At 37.7% G+C, this 18,118-nt stretch overlaps 1 protein-coding gene across 1 annotated transcript; it reads right to left on the bottom strand.

The window, feature by feature from the left end:
- Positions 1 to 1,252: 1,252 nt before the first annotated feature.
- On the bottom strand, positions 1,253 to 17,258 carry LOC134630753 (alanine--glyoxylate aminotransferase 2, mitochondrial-like). Its single transcript, XM_063478367.1, has 14 exons — positions 17,059 to 17,258; positions 16,307 to 16,395; positions 15,939 to 16,129; positions 13,514 to 13,637; positions 13,333 to 13,427; positions 11,929 to 12,022; positions 11,168 to 11,261; positions 10,535 to 10,635; positions 10,181 to 10,273; positions 8,826 to 8,958; positions 7,916 to 8,004; positions 7,665 to 7,814; positions 2,770 to 2,868; positions 1,253 to 1,853 (listed from the first exon to the last, which is right to left on the bottom strand). Exons 1-14 carry the CDS (start codon positions 17,153 to 17,155, stop codon positions 1,752 to 1,754), a joined length of 1,551 nt encoding a protein of 516 aa, XP_063334437.1. The 5' UTR covers positions 17,156 to 17,258; the 3' UTR covers positions 1,253 to 1,751.
- Positions 17,259 to 18,118: the final 860 nt, after the last annotated feature.

Genomic DNA, 18,118 nt, shown 5'->3' with positions numbered 1-18,118 from the left:
GTCACAGCTCCTCCATATGTGAACCCTAATTCTCAGCTAAGAGGTTCTCACCACACATTGGATTCAAGGATAAATTATAGCCATGTGTAAAGGCTGATCACAGTATGTGGAGGTGAGATTTCAGAAGACTCAGTTGGACTTATTGCAGCATTAGTACCCTGTAGGTTGTCTATTCAAAGCATTTTGGCCAGGATGGACAGAAATGTTTTTTCAAAAATTCGGTTCTAGTTGCTTTTTTATCTCCTGCAGTACGGTGTACAATCCAGATAGATAGATAGATAGATAGATAGATAGATGGATGGATGGATGGATGGATGGATGGATGGATGGATGGATGGATGGATGGATGGATGGATGGATGGATGGATGGATGGATGGATGGATGGATGGATAGATAGATAGATAGATAGATAGATAGACATTTAACATGTTAAAAAGAAGAACAAAATTTGTTCCCCAGGCCAGTATTAAAACAATAGAATACAGAGAATTACACTTAACAATAACTTGCCACTCATGTAATAAAAACACACACATAAACTGCAGGCACTCAGTCCATGAACCTCACAGCCTCATGTTTCTTTTTGTTTCCCTGGATGTCATTGCTCGGTAATCACGGTAACATTTGCCTTGCTTTTTAATGTTCCTTTTCTTTTTCTGTATATTTCCAAGCATTAGATGCCATTAGATGCCTCAGTCATTTTCATATCAGCTTTGGTGCACACAGAAGCATGGCTTTAGGGACTGTGATCACTTTCTGTTACGGCATGAAGTTGCAGCATATTCTCTCCTCTGTAACACAACAGTTTTAAGCCACAACTGACTGGAGAGAGGACGCTATATATATTAATAAGCACTGTTGTCTTGCCGGTCCCTGGCCTCCTGTGTGAGGTTCCTTTGCATACTCTAGCTTCCTCTCACAGTCCAAGGACATGCATGTTGGTTTAATTGGTGACTCTAAATTGGCTCAGGATGTGAGGTAGATAAAGTGTTTTAAGTATGAAATGTATAAAGTCCTTGAAAGCACTATATGAATGTATGGTCTAAAGCACTTTGAGTGGTCAGTAAGACTGAAACAGTGTTATATAAACATGAGTGCGTCACAGTAGAATAAGATTTTGAAAGTACAGTGTATTCCAGTTTGCAGAGTGCAGCAGTTTTACATGGAATCGTAATGCTCCTCACAGTGATTCAGTGAACATTAACAGTTATTTCACTTGTATGCTTGCAATGAAAACAGCTGGACACTATGTTAGTGTTTCCAGAATATCACGTTTTATTGGTCTGTGGAAATAGGATTTTATCCATTTATTTACACTGATAACAAGATAATAAATCCACTGTCAGAAGAAAACATCTACATCCCTAGTAAGGTGATTAAGTATAACTTGCTGTATAACCAGATTTGGTTTTGGTTTCTAGCTTTCATTATTACTGTGGTATCATAAGTAATAAGCAAAGCATCGCTTTATAAATGATCATACACAGTTAGCAGATCTAAAAGAGCAAAATGAACTAAAAGTTAGTTATCAATTTTATCAGTGAGGCCGTTTAAGTCTTTGTTATAACAAAATCGTTAAACATAATTAGAAAATGTCATCTTCTTAATCACTATACAAAGGTAAAAACAGAGGTAATGAGGTTATTAAGATTAATACTGAGACTTTTACTCTTTATATTGAAAAAAGGTCATCTCTGGCTGACCAGGGTCTCTTTAACACGGAGCAATCCGTCTGACCTTTTCCGGGCTTTCATCTTTTTTCCATGTAGTTGCGGACAGACTTGTCAAAGACTGCCATGAAGAAATCAGCATCTTCCTTTGTGATGCACATGGGCGGTTTGATGCGGAAGGTCTTAAAGAGTGATAAAAGCAGAACAACAGAGATTATGTAGCATCAGTGATTTAGACTGTTAACAGGAAAACACAAGACTTTCTCACTCATCCACTCATAATAATGTTATAGGTTTGGAACAGTAGACACCGTTGTATTGAATTATCCATCATTCGGGGGGTGGGGGGCATACAGAAAAGAAAAAAATACTTTGGCCATTTTGAGGCTATCACTGATCTCACAGAGGCCCTGTAATAAACTCATGTTAGGTAACACAATGGGATTCTATATCCCTGTGCAAATGTCCCCCTACAATCATCATTCATTCTCTGATCATTGTAATGGTGTTTGTGATTAGAAGGAAGACAATGTGTTTACATTTCTCTGAAAAAAAAAAAACATTAGAAATTGTCCCAATACTTTAGATATAAAAATACATTTTAGGTGAACCAAACGGCTTATACACAGCAATTTCTCTTTTTCAGTTAACATCAAGTTAAGAAGTGAGTCCTGTAGGGTTCTGGACTATTAAAACATCATGATTTTTTCTCCTTTACGAAAATAATCAGTGTTCTGCTACCACAAAAAATACCTGCAGCATGTTGTTTTCTAAAGCCATAAATAGAAGAACTAAATAGCAGTGTTGACATCACAATGTCTCAGTAATGCATGATGAGCAGAGCTGGAGGCACAATTACAGACAGAGAAATGAAGAATTCCAAAACCAACATTTTCTGTAATTAAATGTATTATCAAAGTGAGCTACTGCTCAGACGTCTATTTTAGATCCAAGGTAAAAAAGAAAAAAGAAAGTAAGCAAAATGACAAGTGTGCTTGAATTGTAGAAAACGACTAGGTTTGTGCTGCAGACACAGCATGTATTGGTGCCACACTGCAGTCTAGCACATACATGAGTATACAGGGTGAGTGAAATTACCTGTCCATATATTGCTCCTTTCCCAATCAGGACTCCCATGTCCTTGACATCCTCAAAAATCTCAGCCATTGCCTCAGGGGGTAGCGGATCTCGGCTGGCCTACACATAATAGACAAAACGGATGTGGGTGGATGTTTTGGTAAGCACAGTAATTTATCCAGCTCAGTTACCAGGATAATTTTACCAAATGGCTAGTCCTGAGTCACTTTAAACATACAAGGAGAAATAAATATTTGCCTGAAAAAAATGGTGCATCACTGATAAATTGTATGAGATGTGGTGTGTGACAGTATACGTAATACGTAACATTATTTATTCTTTAAAATAAGGACAGAAAACATTGTTCTTTATTCTTTATATCCGTAATCAGTAATCTTAAACACTAAACATTACATGTAAAAAAATAGCATATGTATGTGTACCACCCAGTGTAAAGTTTATGTCACCTCTGTCCTACATTAACAGTATTAGTACTTACCAAAAATCTTTTTTTAAACGTTTCTGTAAAAGTTAATCCACCAGTATGTGCAAGCGCTTTAACCAAAATGACATTTTTAATGTTAACATATAATAATTGTTTTTATCCACCAATTTTCAATTTTACAGCTTTATTAAAAAAAGAGAAAAATAATCAAGAAAATTATTTTTTGATTAAGACGCCAAATTACAGTTATTTACTTGGATTCCTGAGCAAAAAAGTAGTTTTTAGTGGTTGGATGTTATGCTTGATTAATTTCTGACTGCCAGTGTGCCAGGTCAAATTTAGGTATGATGCTGCATGGTCTTTGAGACAAATAGGGCAAGACATAAAGTGTTCTCACAGAGCGGTCAAGTGTGCTTTGGAGGCGGAAAACAAAAATCAGAAAACAAAAGCTGACTGAAGCAGATGTCAGACACCTCAAGGTTTTAATTACTAGAGACAGAAAGAAGACCACTGCTGATCTTCAGACAGAGACAGAGATAAGCTTCTAAATCAGAGTCTGAGAGGCACTCCAGTATGACCACAAGCAATGGACTCAATGAATAAGGCTTAAAGGGAAGAATAGCTATTAAGAAGACCTTATTCAGACTTGCAAACATCTCAGAACACCTCAGAATTGCCAGGAAGCATGAACACTGTACTGCAAATGACTGGAAGAAGGAAGTCTAGACACAGAAATCCAAGTTTGAACTTTTTGGTCAACACCAAAAAGTCGCAGGTAGGTGAGGACTGGTGATTCATCGTAGACAACGGAGGAATGAACAGAACATGAGATGGCTGACTGACTAGACAACTGAAAGACTGGCTAAATGACTGAATGGCTGACTGAGCTGAAAGCACACACGGCAACCACAACATCAATGACAAGACACTGAACTTAAATACACAGGCTGAATGATTAGTGATTAGAGACCGGTGAGTGAACAGCTGAGCTTAATCTGACTAATGACACATGGAAGTAACTGGAACAGCAAAACAGGAAATGAGAACGAGTGACAAAATAAACTGAACATGAACAAACTGAAAACACTGGGTGAACCACCCAGGAACACTGACATTAGTGAATCATAAACAAGGTCTACCTCAACATCCCGGAATCCCTTCTGGACTGAAACCGATTGGTTGTGGGTTTATATACCAACAAAAAATGATCCCAAACATCCTTCAAAGCTGTGCAAAGACTCTTTGACCAAGAAACGGGAAAAAGGAAGTACTCAAACTGATGGAGTGGCCAAATCAAAGCCTACAATGGACTCAAAGATAGACTCCACAAAAGTTTAATTTACAGCAGGTCTCTGGGACTAGTTAGAAACTATCTGAAAGTCAATATCAAAAGAGCGTGTCAAAGTGTACCAAGTACTTAAAAACAAAGCCAGCAAGAATGCAAGCTGTTAAATGCCTGAGGGGGCATTAAGTCTTTTGGTTATTATACGTAAGTAAGGACTGTGTAGTTGTTGTTTGTTGAATAACTAATATAATTTTTAGTTTTAAGCAAGTTTTTTGTGTGACAGATTTGTAAAATATTTGTATTTCCTTGTTTCTAGGGAGGTCTAATAATCACATTATATGGTATAAGACAAGAATGTTGAAATAAATTTAACATGTGTCTGTCTGTCTCTGTGGTTGTATGGTCTACCTGTTGTGTCAAGTGAGTCTTGTATCCCCATTCAGTCATGTCTCTGCATTTCTTTACCGTTTCCCTGTGTCAAGTTTGTATGTCTTAAGTTTGGGTCTCTGTCTCATGTTGTTTCCTGTTTTGCTTTAATAGTCCTTCATCTTGTGTGTGTGATGTTTGCTTCCCTTGGTTTGTTAGTGGATTCTGTTCAGCTGTGTTCACCACATGTTTCCACTCTGCCCTTACCTCATGTGTCTAATTAAGTCTTCAGTTTTCTTTAGTTTCTGATGGCAATCTCCCCTCTAGCTGTGTTCTGCATGTCCAGTATTTCCTATTCAGGGTCCTAGTCTCTGATTAATTAAGTTTCCTGTATTATGTTTCTCGTAAGTCTAGCAATAAAGCTGCCTTTAAGTTTAGTCCAGTTTGTGAGTCCTACATTTGGGTCCTAACTCTGCCTGCTTCACACAACAGCTCATGACAACATGTACCAAAGTAAGGACACAAATGTCTATGACAAACCTTCTGAAAGAGCATACAGACAGGAATTCTTTTCAGCTTTCAAATTAGTGAATGGATTTGAATTCATTTGTTTAACCTTGAATTATGTATGTCGAGAAGACAGACACTCTGAGTGACTAAATATGGTTCACAACCTGCAGCCATGTTGCAAAAGAAAAAATATTTAACTAGATGATTGGTACACAGATAAAAAAATAAATAAATGAATAAAGATGGCAGCAAAAAATAATTAAATAAATAAAAATTTCACTGACTACGTTTTTATATTTGGGATCTTCTGATTCAGAATGAAAAGTTCACCCACTTCATTTCTCTTTACACTTTTTCTCCTAATGTTTATTCATGTGGTTCGTTCCAGAAACTGTGACTCAGTTTCTCAAAACTCCAAACACAAACAAAGAGTTTGCTGCTTTTGTCAAAACCCCACACATCTCTTGCGAAATAAAAACAGCGCTCAAAAAAACAAAACATGTACTCTCTTCTCAAAACGGGTTCCTTCCACAAAAACAATACACACAGATATTACCTGATGTCTTCTCGCAGACCATCATACAAACACTGATGTGATAAATATAAAACAGTACCATCAAAAGTGCTCATGTATGTTTTGGTTTGGTGAGGTCATGCTACGTATTCAAATGATTTTGTGCACCTATATGCAGAAAAAAAAAAAAAAAAGAATAATAAAAAAAGTACCTATTTAATGTATATATTGAGTAAATTTACTAATTTCACCATGTAATGTAAGTACAATGAGAAACCCTACACAGATCCCAAAGGGTAAGAAATATATGTGTATTACGGCAATACGTGTTTAGCTGAACTGACCAAAAAAAACTGCTGCTACCTCATAGACCCCCTTTCACTCTTCCTCTTTGTTCTTCCTGTTTCAGCTTCTTGCCTAACACTTGAAGAAATGACTCAAAGCCTCTTTTATACTCTGACACATGATTAAATTGTTCTTCCAGTTGAGTTTGCAAAGGTGCAAAAAGAGTTGGACCAATTTCTAAATCAGTGTGTTGCATTTTGAAGGCCAGTGTTCCTACAGGTGAAAGAAAGTGTGCTAAATGATGCACTTTGTGTTCAGAGATTTGCAAGAGTGTGATTTAGAATGACATCTGAGCAAAACAGGTGGGAACGTCAGTAGTAATACATATGTGCTTTTTAACATGGCCTTCATAAATGGTAAGTAAAACAATACTATTACTGTATTTTATAAATGTGTATCATAGGATATTATAGGATATTCAATCTATTTTCTTTTCTAAAACAAAAGCCTGATTTTTAGGAGCACGTGGGAACAGCGCAGGATACGTTTTTTCAGAAACACACGATTTTATAGGTCAAAGGAGTCCTCTAACAAGCACAAGGTGCGTACAGAATTATGGCTGTTTAAATACATGTTTTTTGTTTTGTTTTGTTTTGAAATTATGTATTAACAGGGCTTTTCTCCGATTCGCGTCCAGGATTAATAAAATGACCAAAAAAATGGTCAGTTTATTAATCCGGAGAAAAAGCCCAGTTAATACATAATTAACAACACAACAACAGCAAGATATTTTCCAAGCAGCAATCACAAATTCTCTCAGAAACGAAGTCACTGAAATAGAAAAGTCAGCTCCAGGGCAACAGTGAGCAGACTTTCTGCCACTGTATTGCAAGCTCCAGTAGCCTGAATGGCCTGTTGATTCCCCAGTGAGACAAAGCAAGGGGATTAATAATATTATTTTTTTAGCTAATACATGTACTCTTGCTGCTAGCAGTTTTACATGTTAAAAAAAAAAACTGTGAAAAAACCTATAGGATGATTGAAAAGAAGGCACTGAGACCCAGGTAAGCGTTACAACTGAAAACGATTTTACCCGAACAGCTGATACCCACCCACCTGTGTTCTTTGATGTGTGTGAACAACATTAACCTCTCTTGCTTGTATAAGCTGTAAAATGGGAAATAAGCTCCCTGCTTCCTCTCTTTTCTCACCCACTGCGTGTACAGAGCTGCAAACACAGCTCTGCTCTGGTCTGCCTGTGCATCATAATACATCTTTTAATAAGCAATTTTTTTTCTGGCTGGAGAGTCTGTATTATTTCTTTTCTTTGTTCAATTCTTTCAAATATTAAAGGAAAATAAAAAAAAGTGCATGCACTGCAGCCACAATACCATCAGACTGGCACACATGCTGCAGAAAACAGTTAACTGGGGCAATGCTGGCCAACGCCCCCAGGGAGGCACAATGCAAATATGTATTGTATAAACATATGAGCACAAGGGTCACAGCACCTTGTCTCGGACCATTTCCACACCGATCTGCAGGCCTTTTCCGCGGACATCACCGATGATCTCATACTTGTCTCTGAGTTTCGCGAGCTCTGTCATCAGATGGGTGCCCACACGAAGGCTGTTCTGCTGGGTGTCGTCCTCTCTGATTGTCTGTTAAGGAAAAATACAGGGGTTTTTTCTGTATTTCAGTGTCTCTGCTGTCACTGTTATCTTGAACAGGCTTCATTTAGAAAAGGTTAAAGAATTCCTACATCAAGCACCGACGAAGCAACAGCACAAGCCAAAGGATTTCCCCCAAAGGTGTTGAAGTGAAGCCCCTTGGCAAAGGAGGCTGCAATTTCTAAAAAAACCCAAAACAAAACAACAAAAAATGAAAAAACAAATTCAAACCTCCAGCGACTGCTCCGTTCAAATTACATCTCAAAATATAAGATATATAAAATACTTTTGTGAAAAATGAATTCATGTTGAACTCTTTATCAACATGATGCTAGGTCTTTTAGTATTGTTTAACACTAACAATCTAAAACGGATGAAAATGGAAGTCTGATGGTACTTTTCAAGGTAGCACATCAGTCAGACAGCTACTATATGATAAACAAAGCGAAGCTCATATTGAAGCTCAGAGCATTATTAATACAACGTTACAAGTCTCCCAGGGCTCCAGCAGTGTTGTGCTAATGGAACAAGTACTAGAAGCTTTTCTTCGAATCAATCTATGTCTTAGGTATTCAATGTGGAACTACTTTTTCCTCCTTGTCTCCTTTCCTCAATTTCTTGCTGAGAGCTTGGCTGAAGTGGTGAGTCACAACTGGAGAGTCGATTATTTCATTCGCTCGCAATTTCAGTAAAAAAATAAAATAAAATTCTGGTCTGCTTATTGCTTGAAAAGTATCAAATAATTAATAAATAAAAAATAAGCTTTCATGGTGTCCTTGTTTTTGTTTTTTTTGATAATCTATAAATACATGTTAAATTGTTGAGTCTTCACATTCAAAAAGCTCCATCACTACCTGGCAGAAAGAGACAGATGCTGTCTCACCACCGCCAGTTACATTTTGCCAGTTCAGTAGTGAAAATAATGTATAATGTAATTAAATGTATTTGTTTATGTTTCTTGAATATACAAGCAGATCTTCAAACACTAGAGTATATTCTCACCTGGTGTTGTAACAACAGCTCCAATTGGGAATCCATTGCCAATGCCCTTTGCCATTGTAACCATATCAGGAATAACATTGTGGCCTTGGAAACCCCAAAAGTGGTTTCCTGTTCGTCCAAATCCAGTCTGGACCTGCCAGGTGAAAAACTGATGGTTAAGTGATTTATTTCTTTATTTTTTCCCCTTTTAGGAGTACTACAGTAAAGAAAGCACAAAGAAAAAAAACCCTTAAGTGTCCATAAGAACTGAATACCTACTGGGGGTGTTGTAGGAATCTGTAATTTAATCAAGATAATAAAACATCTCCCTTCAAACGCTGAGTTTCATTCACTAATACTAGCCTGCAGCTCTTTTGTCTTCCTTCCATATTCAGTGGTGACTCGAACAAAATACTGTCACAGACATAAATTTTGGTGACTGTTAAATTATAGACGAGTGACATACTCTGAACATGACCTGTGAAACAAAGGCAAGCGGAGGACGTAACATTACAGTCACAGCGGGGTGAAGAATTGGGATTTATGATAAATCTTTTTTTAAAACATCTGGATGTTAATAATTGATGCACGTGTGGCAATGTTCTTACACAGTTTCATTCAGACTGGCTCACCTGTCAGGGAGGAGATAAGGTACATACTGACATATGTACATACACATGCTACATTATCGTAAAATGTGCATAGAAATGGTCTTAGAGTACGTACAAACTAAGCGCACACACAAAATAATTTGTTGTTTTTGGAGACAGAAATGCACCGCAATAGTGAAAAAGCAGGAGAATTTTACAACTGAAGAAACTGAAACAATAACGCCCACCTCTTCACTGAATTTCCTCAAGACTGAAGAAAAAAATCCAGGGCTCAATATCGTGTATCAAATTTGGGGATTTTTGGGGTTTTCTGTTTTGTGTGGTTGTTGTATTGAAACAAGAATACTCAAAAGTTTTCCTATGAGAACAGGTTTTTCTAAACAAAGTTTATTAGAATAAATCCACCTACTCCTGCATTTGTGTGTACTAGTATGTGTGGTTAAGGCACAGATGTGCATGTTTATGCCCACTGACTTGGTAGCTTATGAGTGATTGGCAGTTACTTTCTTATTTTTTAATGCAATTAGGAATATTTTATAACAATGCTTTACCATAAAGCACTTTATTTAAATTGAAGTAACACTGTAGATTCAACACGTGTAGCAGCACATGTACCGATGTGCTTAATCTCCACTTTGTAATATGCTGTGGCAGGCTAAAAGATTTTTTTTTAAGAATTTACAAAACAAACAAAAAACTAACCCAAACAAAACAATATAGCTAAAAAATTTTAATTAAAAAACCTATTTAACATTTGCACCTAACCTCGTCAGCGATGCAGATTCCTCCTCGCTCTCTTACAAGTTTGTAAGCGTCCTTAAGGTAGTTTTTAGGATACTGCACAGCTCCTCCCACTCCCTGTATAAACACACACGTGCACATCCCACTGTCATATCTTAATTAACACAAACACAGCGACCATTCTGAACAAGGTAAAACAACAAACATAGACAGTATAATAACAAAAGCCTGATCTAAATTAAATCACAATCCATTCAGTGTAACAACGTGTTTAACCCAAAAAGAAAAAAGGATATATTTAAAGAAATAGACATGGATAGGAGAATTGTGTAGTTATTATATATAATTTATAATGTACTCTACAATTGAATAAAGTACCTGAATCGGTTCTCCAAAGAAACCAGCTATTCTGTTTGGGACACTTGTAGCAAATGTCTCTTTGAGTTGTGCAATGTACTGTTCATTTGCCATGCAGTGACCTGTGGAGGGGGAACAACACAAAAAACTTTCTTGTCAGTTTAGATGGTTGGCTGATTCAGATATTATTTTGCTGCGACAGATGTTTGGTTTGTGCAAAAATCCATGAAATTGTGCTGACAATGGGACCATTTTCAAGTGGTCTAGTAGAGACAGGTTATAATTAACATTCCTGAAAGTGGTAAAACATTAAAAGAAGTAAATACTCAACAGCTGCCTCGTTTTCGGGGTTATAAGTAATCTGCCCTACTCTGTATTTTGAAAGAAGTGCATGTTTTTGAATCGCAACTCAAAGGGAAAACAGAAAATTACAAAAATGAAAGTATATAATTTTGTTTAAATGCATGTTGCAGTCAATAATGCAAAACAAAGAACACCCCCCCCCCCCCCCCCAAACAAACAGATCTCCTTTTCTGTCACCTGGATACAGACAGACTATTATAACAAAATTAAAAACATCTCCCTCTTTTATTCTGTTTATTAGAACAGAACGGGTGCATTGGCGCTGAGCCACAAGTGCACATGTTTGTGTACCTTGGGCACAAGTGCACTCTCTGATGGTCTGAACGGGGGAGTCTCTGCAGTGGCTTCCTCCCCAAGGCCCTCTGAACACATCGGGACACATGGTCTGTTCATTGGACAGAAATCAGGTCTGCTTATTTCAGTTTAACAGCACAAATAAAGCATCACCAAACTTTACTGGTGCGAAAGCATCGGTCACCTTCAGCCCATTTCAGAATTATATTTAATTAAGTAGATATAAAATGTGCAAATGAATTAGTTTAAATAATGCAAACACATTCAGTGACAGAATATTACCTTCAATACATTTCAACCTTAAATGTGTCACTTTAAGCCAATTATTAACCAGATGCCACCTACAAGTTTACTTTGTTAACGTTTCTAAATCATGTTTATCTCGATCAAATGTTTTCTGCTGAGACTGGATTCATCCAGATGGACAACACCCACTATCCATAGGGCACCAGGGATCACTGAAAAGTTTGCTTAGAGTTAAAAATTAAAAAATTTTGACTCACTGCCTTTGGAGTCATCAGTACTCAACCCAACTGAACAACAAGGAGATTTGCATATGAGGGAATATCTTTTTGTGAGTAATGTTAGATTAAAAGTTGAAAAGATTTTCAAGAATTAATGCCAGTGTTTTATTGCACTTTTTTTTCTCTTTGTCACTCTTGTTTATATGTGTGTCTATGCACTGAATGGGAAAGCTTCCAGTTTTCAGATACAACAAAGTTTTGGTTTTTTTTTTGCTGTCTTCTTGCAGTACCTACATTTGTGCAGCCAAAACCACTGGCAACAGGGTATTTATATGCTGCATTGGAAGTGAGGCCAATGGTCTGTGGACTGCCACCATGATATGACCCTCTAGAAGACAAAAATACACATTACTGGCAACAATACCGCAATCCTCAATGTTGTTTTTCATGATTTACTTTAACTCTGTGCTTCTCTTTTCAGTGCCTCCAAACAGATAAAATAACATGAATTAATAGCAGAAAAAAGGACAATAGTAAAAACTGTAAAACAATAAAAACAAACAAAAACCTGAGGCCGGTAGTACGAAACAAGATTATAGGATTAGCAAAGCCGCTTCAACATGAGTAATTTCAATGTTACAAAGGTGTGGCATCATGACAACTTATATTGCACGTCTGACTAGATCAACAAGTATAAAGTAACAAGTACTGCCTACTGACAGTTCTCTGGAAAATAGCGGCAGCATTGCTGAAGGTTGCCTTCGACCGCTCTGTGTGGCCACAAAAAGGTTTTTTATAATTGTCTTAAGCCTTTGTTGTTTCCTTGGGAGCACCTGTGAGAAATATGGCAGCTCCGATGCAGTCCTATTCCTGCATTTTTCTGTTGGCTGCAAACAATTTAAAATCATTTTTTAAGTCTTAAAGATCCTTGAAACAGGGCATCTCCCTGGTCAGTTTGTTAGGTATCCCCGTAACTCCATTGATAAGCGTAGAGACAGCATGACTTGCTTAAGTTAAATCTGAGCATCAGAATCATAAGGAAACGTGACTTTTAACATGGCGTGGTTGTTGGTGCCAGATGGGGTGGTTTAAATATTTCAGAAACCGCTGATCTACTCTGCAGAAGAAAAAAGAAAATAACCAGTGAGCGGCAGTTCTCTGGGTGAAAATGCATCGTTGATGCCAGAGGTCAGTAACTCAAATAAACACTTATTGCAATCAAGGTATGCAGAAGAGCATAAAACACATTCATACAGCATTTATAATACTACACTACTTTCTAGTATAGCCACTCACACTTCTGCTCACTTTCTGCAGCTGCTGTGTTGATTTTAGTTTGTATTACATGTTTAACCTCTTTAATATTTCCAATCATGTCAGTTTTATCTTCCTTTGTAAAATGAGCTGCTACACTGTCAGTAGACCCATCCCTGTTTGTGATTGGTCATTTGCTGCAACACCACCCCCTTCATGCGAAACCCTGGGTCAATAACCACCTTCATGAGACTGATTAGGCTGATTATTCTGGGTATGTTGACCCTGCTTCGTAGTAAACAATGCCTATGAATTTTTGTCTGTTAACAGGTTAGTTACCAAAGTTGCCAAAAATCAAACATTTCTACAGAATTTACATTTTTCTTTCATCAGGAGGTGAGTGGGATGCCTTTGTTATTCATAGAAAAAAGGAAAAATTTAGACCTTAAAGTAATTATATCGTAGTTGCCTGTGTGGAGACGAGCCATCAAAATTGCCAGGTCATTGGCTTCCGAGCCGCTGTTTGTCAGATATATCACCTGGACAAGGAACAGACCAGCACACTGTTTAATGACAGCCTCAGCCCATGATGACAGCTAATTCAATGAAAAACTCAATATCTTACCTTTAGCGGATCTGGGAAGTGGGAGGCTAGTTTTTCACAATACTCATGAAGCGTTGGATAAACATAGATGTTAGTTGTATGCCACAGTTTCTTCAGCTGCTGCTCTGCAGCTGCTGTTACTTTCCTGTGAACAAAGACGCCATTTCATTTTCTCTGTGATAATATAATATGATGATTTAGTAATTAGAAAAGTACTTCAGCAACTTCCAACAAGTACTTTGCTAAATATATTAGATTTATTCATTCAGAGTGTTTGCCACAGTTCTTGTACAGTACTAGGCACACCATTTCACAGTAACCTTTCTCAACGTAGAACAATGGTTTCATAGTTTCTTTAGAGAATTCACAACCTAACTGGGCTTATAAAACTATAGCGTCTAATCTATAACTTTCATAGCTCACTTGTCTGAAGTGCGGTACATGTTGGTTGTTAGATGCAGACTGACCATTTCTGCAGGGATAAATCAGTAATTATTGATATTACCAGCTGCTGCTGTCTAATGCAACAGGTGTGTAATAAGATTAAAAACGTCTAGAAACAGCTGGAACCAACAAACTACCTTTGGCTTATGTTAGCATTTAAAAAAATTCTAATTAAAGGTGTTACTCATTAACAGATGTACAACAGTGAGGGAAAAAATCAGATGGAAAGGAGGTTGGGGACTTTACACAGGTTCTTTAAAGGCATGAAGAATATGGGGAGTTTTTTAGCGCTTTGTGATGTTTTATGGAGTAGATTTGGTGCTGACATGTGGAAAATAAGTGATGTTCAGATTGTGTCCAGCAGAAAATAAATTAGCTTAGGCAAAAAGAAACCAGGAGACAACCTCAACCGCCGGGCCATGAACTGGGAGTCGTTTGATACTGGGCCGTGAGAGTTGAGGCTCGGCAATTTTTTTAATCGTTTTTATTGTTAACTCGGTTTCCCTGGGTCTTTTCCCGTGTGTTATGAATAAATCTTGTTTTTTTTCGTACCGGTACTGGTTTCATTTAGTTGTATTTATCCGCGACACCTTAAAGGGCGGTCCGTGAAAATATTGCCGGACATAAACCGGTCTGTGGTGCAAAAAGGTTGGGGACGACTGATGTAGGGCATTCTCAAAAACGACCAAGCTACTCGGGATGCTAGACAGACAGAGGTCTTATAGGAGAGGCTTACAGAATTATTAGCCCCATATTTTTTTTTAAGTATTTCCAGAGTATCTGTTAAATATAGCTAGAGATTTTTAAGACGAACATCTTTGTTTTATTGTCGATGTTTACATTATTTTACTTTACACATAGAAACAAAATTATTTAACAAAAACCTAAATTATCAGTTTCCAAACTATTAGTCCCCCGATGTTAATCGTCAAACATGTATCATATCTTCTTGGATAACAGCCTGCAGCAGCTTTTGTTGTAGTTTTCAACAAATCTCCTGAGAAATTCCAGCCCATTCTTCTTTGACTAATCTCTCAGCCTCCTCTAGATTTTATGGTCAATAGTCAATAACGTTTACTTTGTTCGTCTTATGGTAGTTCTTCACCAGGAGCAACATCTGATTTGGGTTGTTGTTGTCGTGTTGAAAGACAAACAGCATAATAATACTCCCACCACCGTGCTTCACTGTGGGGATGGTGTTTTCGGGTTGTAAAGAACACACGTCAGGCTGCGTGTCCAGTTTGAATAATCTTTCTCCAGGTTCTCCTAGCGTACTTCAGTCTGCCTTAAAGGCATCTCTACTTGTAGTGATTGTCTTCTTTAAGATTTTATTCTTTAGGTCATTCACTCATGTCTCAGCAGTTGTTCTGGGGTCTTTAGGCACATCTCTCACTAGTTTTACTTCCAGAGTCTTTAAAACCTTTCAATCCTGCCAGGTTTGTTCTGTACTGTGGGGCTTTTTCTATGAATTCCTTTATGATACTTCTCACTCCAGTTCTTGACACTTTGGGATAACACACTGGGATAACTTGTATTTCTATCTTCTGCTTTGTGAGCGTCAAAAATTCTTGAAGTTACAATTCAAGTTACAGCTTAAACCCTTGATTAAGTGTTTATACTGTGAATACACTTGAAGATAACCTTGGCGTAAACTGAATTGTTGTAACTCTGAGCATTACAAAGTTAAAGCACATCATTGCACATTGGTCAGTTTTTCAGGGGGCTAAGAATTATGACCCTGAAAATATTTTTTTCTGAAATAATTATTTTATTAATTATCATTATTAAATAATGTATGCTTTCTTAAGAAAACGGGCATGTTTAAAAATGCTTCATTTGAAAAAAATGTGCTCTGTTACAATAGCACTGTATGCTGGGTGGAAAGTGGTGCATAAATGTTACAATAACCGACCCATGTCAGTGTCTCTACTTCATCCATAGGATGCCTGTGTTTGTTAAATACTTTTCCATGTGTGACACAGCAAACTGTAAAGGATCTTACGGGTGGCAGTGGCCCACACTGACAGTCGCCACACCAGCAAACAGATCCAGATATCGTCTCCCGTCCACATCCCACAGCCACTGCATGTACCCTTGGTGGATGAACACTGGCTTCTTATAATAAGTAACCTTTGTGGTCATGGGGTTGCAGTTCTGTCTGCGGATCTCTATCATACGGTCTTTGGACATACCCTTGATAGAGACAAGTACACAAGATAAGGGTTGCAGAACAGGATGTTTATTTTTTTTGTAACTGAGGTTTTTTACTCACTGGGCTGACGTGCTCTATTAAGTAAGTTCTAAGTACTATTATTACTGAAGCGATTACATAATGCAAGGCCAAATGTATCAGCAGGAGTCTGCTCTTACCATGTATTTTTCTGGACTGAAATTGCACGGGGGCATCTCTGGCACGTCTGTAGAGGGGGGCTTGAAGGCTGATTTCTGACATAATGCTCCTGTAAATTAATTGCAGCGTAAAAACAAAAGAAGAAGAAGGAAAGAACAGCTGGTTGACAAGCATCGAGCTCTCTATTTTATCTGGTAGAGGATGATCAAAGCTTTGGCGTGACATTTCAGTGACATCATGTGAAACATCTTTCTGTTGACACAAATGCCAAATATTTAACACCCAATGAGTGTAATTATTAATCATCAACAAAAAACCCACACACGTCAGGTTTAAACTGTGTTTGCTTTTGATGCTACTGGTTTCATTTCATTCACACTTTTCAACAATATTGAAGCCAGGATGGGACCACATTAAGATAACCTTTGACCTCACAGCACACTGATGTAATGCTGCCTGTTTGCTTGTTGTGAAACCTCCAGCAGACATCTACAATGGCATGGCTGTGACGGATCTTCAAATTGAGATATTAATAAAAGAAAAAAAAATCATAATCGGTGAATCAATTAACTGAAATACTGACTTAAAGTGGGGAAATGTTAACATTACAGAATGTTATGCCAGCACAGCAGGCCCCCCCATCCAAAAACAAAAACAGGTCATGTTTTGTGAACAGTTACGCTCCTCCTGCACTGTAATAGCATCAAACCAAAAAGCGTAACACACTTATATAGTGAGGGTAAAAGTTGGAGCTGAAGCAGGGAGAACTCACCACTTGCCCGGTGGAAATAGGCCAAACTGGGCCTTGAGCAGGACCCTCGTGTTAAAGCAGCACAGCGTCCGCTTAGACTCGATATAGCTTTATACATGGTGAGCAGGCACTGAGGGGGTACACGACAAGTGCTCTTCTTCCACCGTGTTGACAGTCAAAAGCAGCAGGTAAGGCGGGTACCCGTTTTTCTTTCTCAAAAAAAGAGTGTTTGAAGTGGGCGGCGACGTCCCTCGCGCGCGCTCACAACGTCATGGTACGTGCGAGCACGTTCCTGAACTTGTCCCCCTTAAGATTAGCAATTTATTGGAAAAAAAAAGTAACCTCACAAAGTTATGCGCACAATGGAAGATACAGAATATATTAAATTAGTATCAACAAAAAAGGCTTTTAACTGGTGTAAACTGGTTTTTAAACGAGTCGACAAAAGCGCAAAAGAGAAGGGTATCCTTTGTTTTTTATTGGGTGAAAAGGATACACAGTATAAAAATTCCCTTATGTTCTTTGTGTTGTGTACTTTGTGTCCATTTTTATTCACGAGTGAGCCAAAAAAAAAAAAACCCCCAAAAAAACATGATTTTTAACCCGAAAAAATCAGAGGAACACCAATTAAAAATGTTCGGATTTCTTTTAAAGTACAAACAAATTGATCGTTCTAAAAATGTTAAGATTTAAATAAATAGATAAATAACACTTATCCACGATGTGTCTTTTGTCCTGTCTCTCTCTGCTCTCTTCTCCCTCCCTGCACCCAAAGCCTGGCAGAGGGCTGCGCCTGCCACTTCGGTCGCCACGTGCTTGCTCATGGGTGGTTGTCTGATTTTTTTTCTCTTTAATATTGTGGGCTCTGTACCCTTGAGGAGAATGTTCTTGTGATTTGGTGCTAGATGACCAATTAATCCTAGAATTGAACTGAATTGAAAAGTTGATCAGAAACTGAGTGGATTGCATAAGTACATAATTCATTATCCTTTTTCTTGTTTGCGTTTTAAATTCACTTGTGTTGCTTATTTTGTCATGTTATTAATTTTTTGCATGTTCTAAAAAAAAAAAAAAGAAAAAA

The sequence above is a fragment of the Pelmatolapia mariae genome, linkage group LG7 (assembly GCF_036321145.2).
Source record: "Pelmatolapia mariae isolate MD_Pm_ZW linkage group LG7, Pm_UMD_F_2, whole genome shotgun sequence".
Classification (NCBI taxonomy): domain Eukaryota; kingdom Metazoa; phylum Chordata; class Actinopteri; order Cichliformes; family Cichlidae; genus Pelmatolapia; species Pelmatolapia mariae.
This window is presented reverse-complemented; position numbering and strand designations above follow the sequence as displayed.

Excerpts from the sequence above, each read along its gene's own strand:
- LOC134630753 (XM_063478367.1), bottom strand. The coding sequence starts at position 17,155 with ATGTATAAAGCTATATCGAGTCTAAGCGGACGCTGTGCTGCTTTAACA. Across the intron at positions 16,396-17,058 it reads CTATTTCCACCGGGCAAGTG|GAGCATTATGTCAGAAATCA; the intron begins GTGAGTTCTCCC and ends ATTAATTTACAG. Across the intron at positions 10,274-10,534 it reads TCTTTGGAGAACCGATTCAG|GGAGTGGGAGGAGCTGTGCA; the intron begins GTACTTTATTCA and ends GTGTTTATACAG.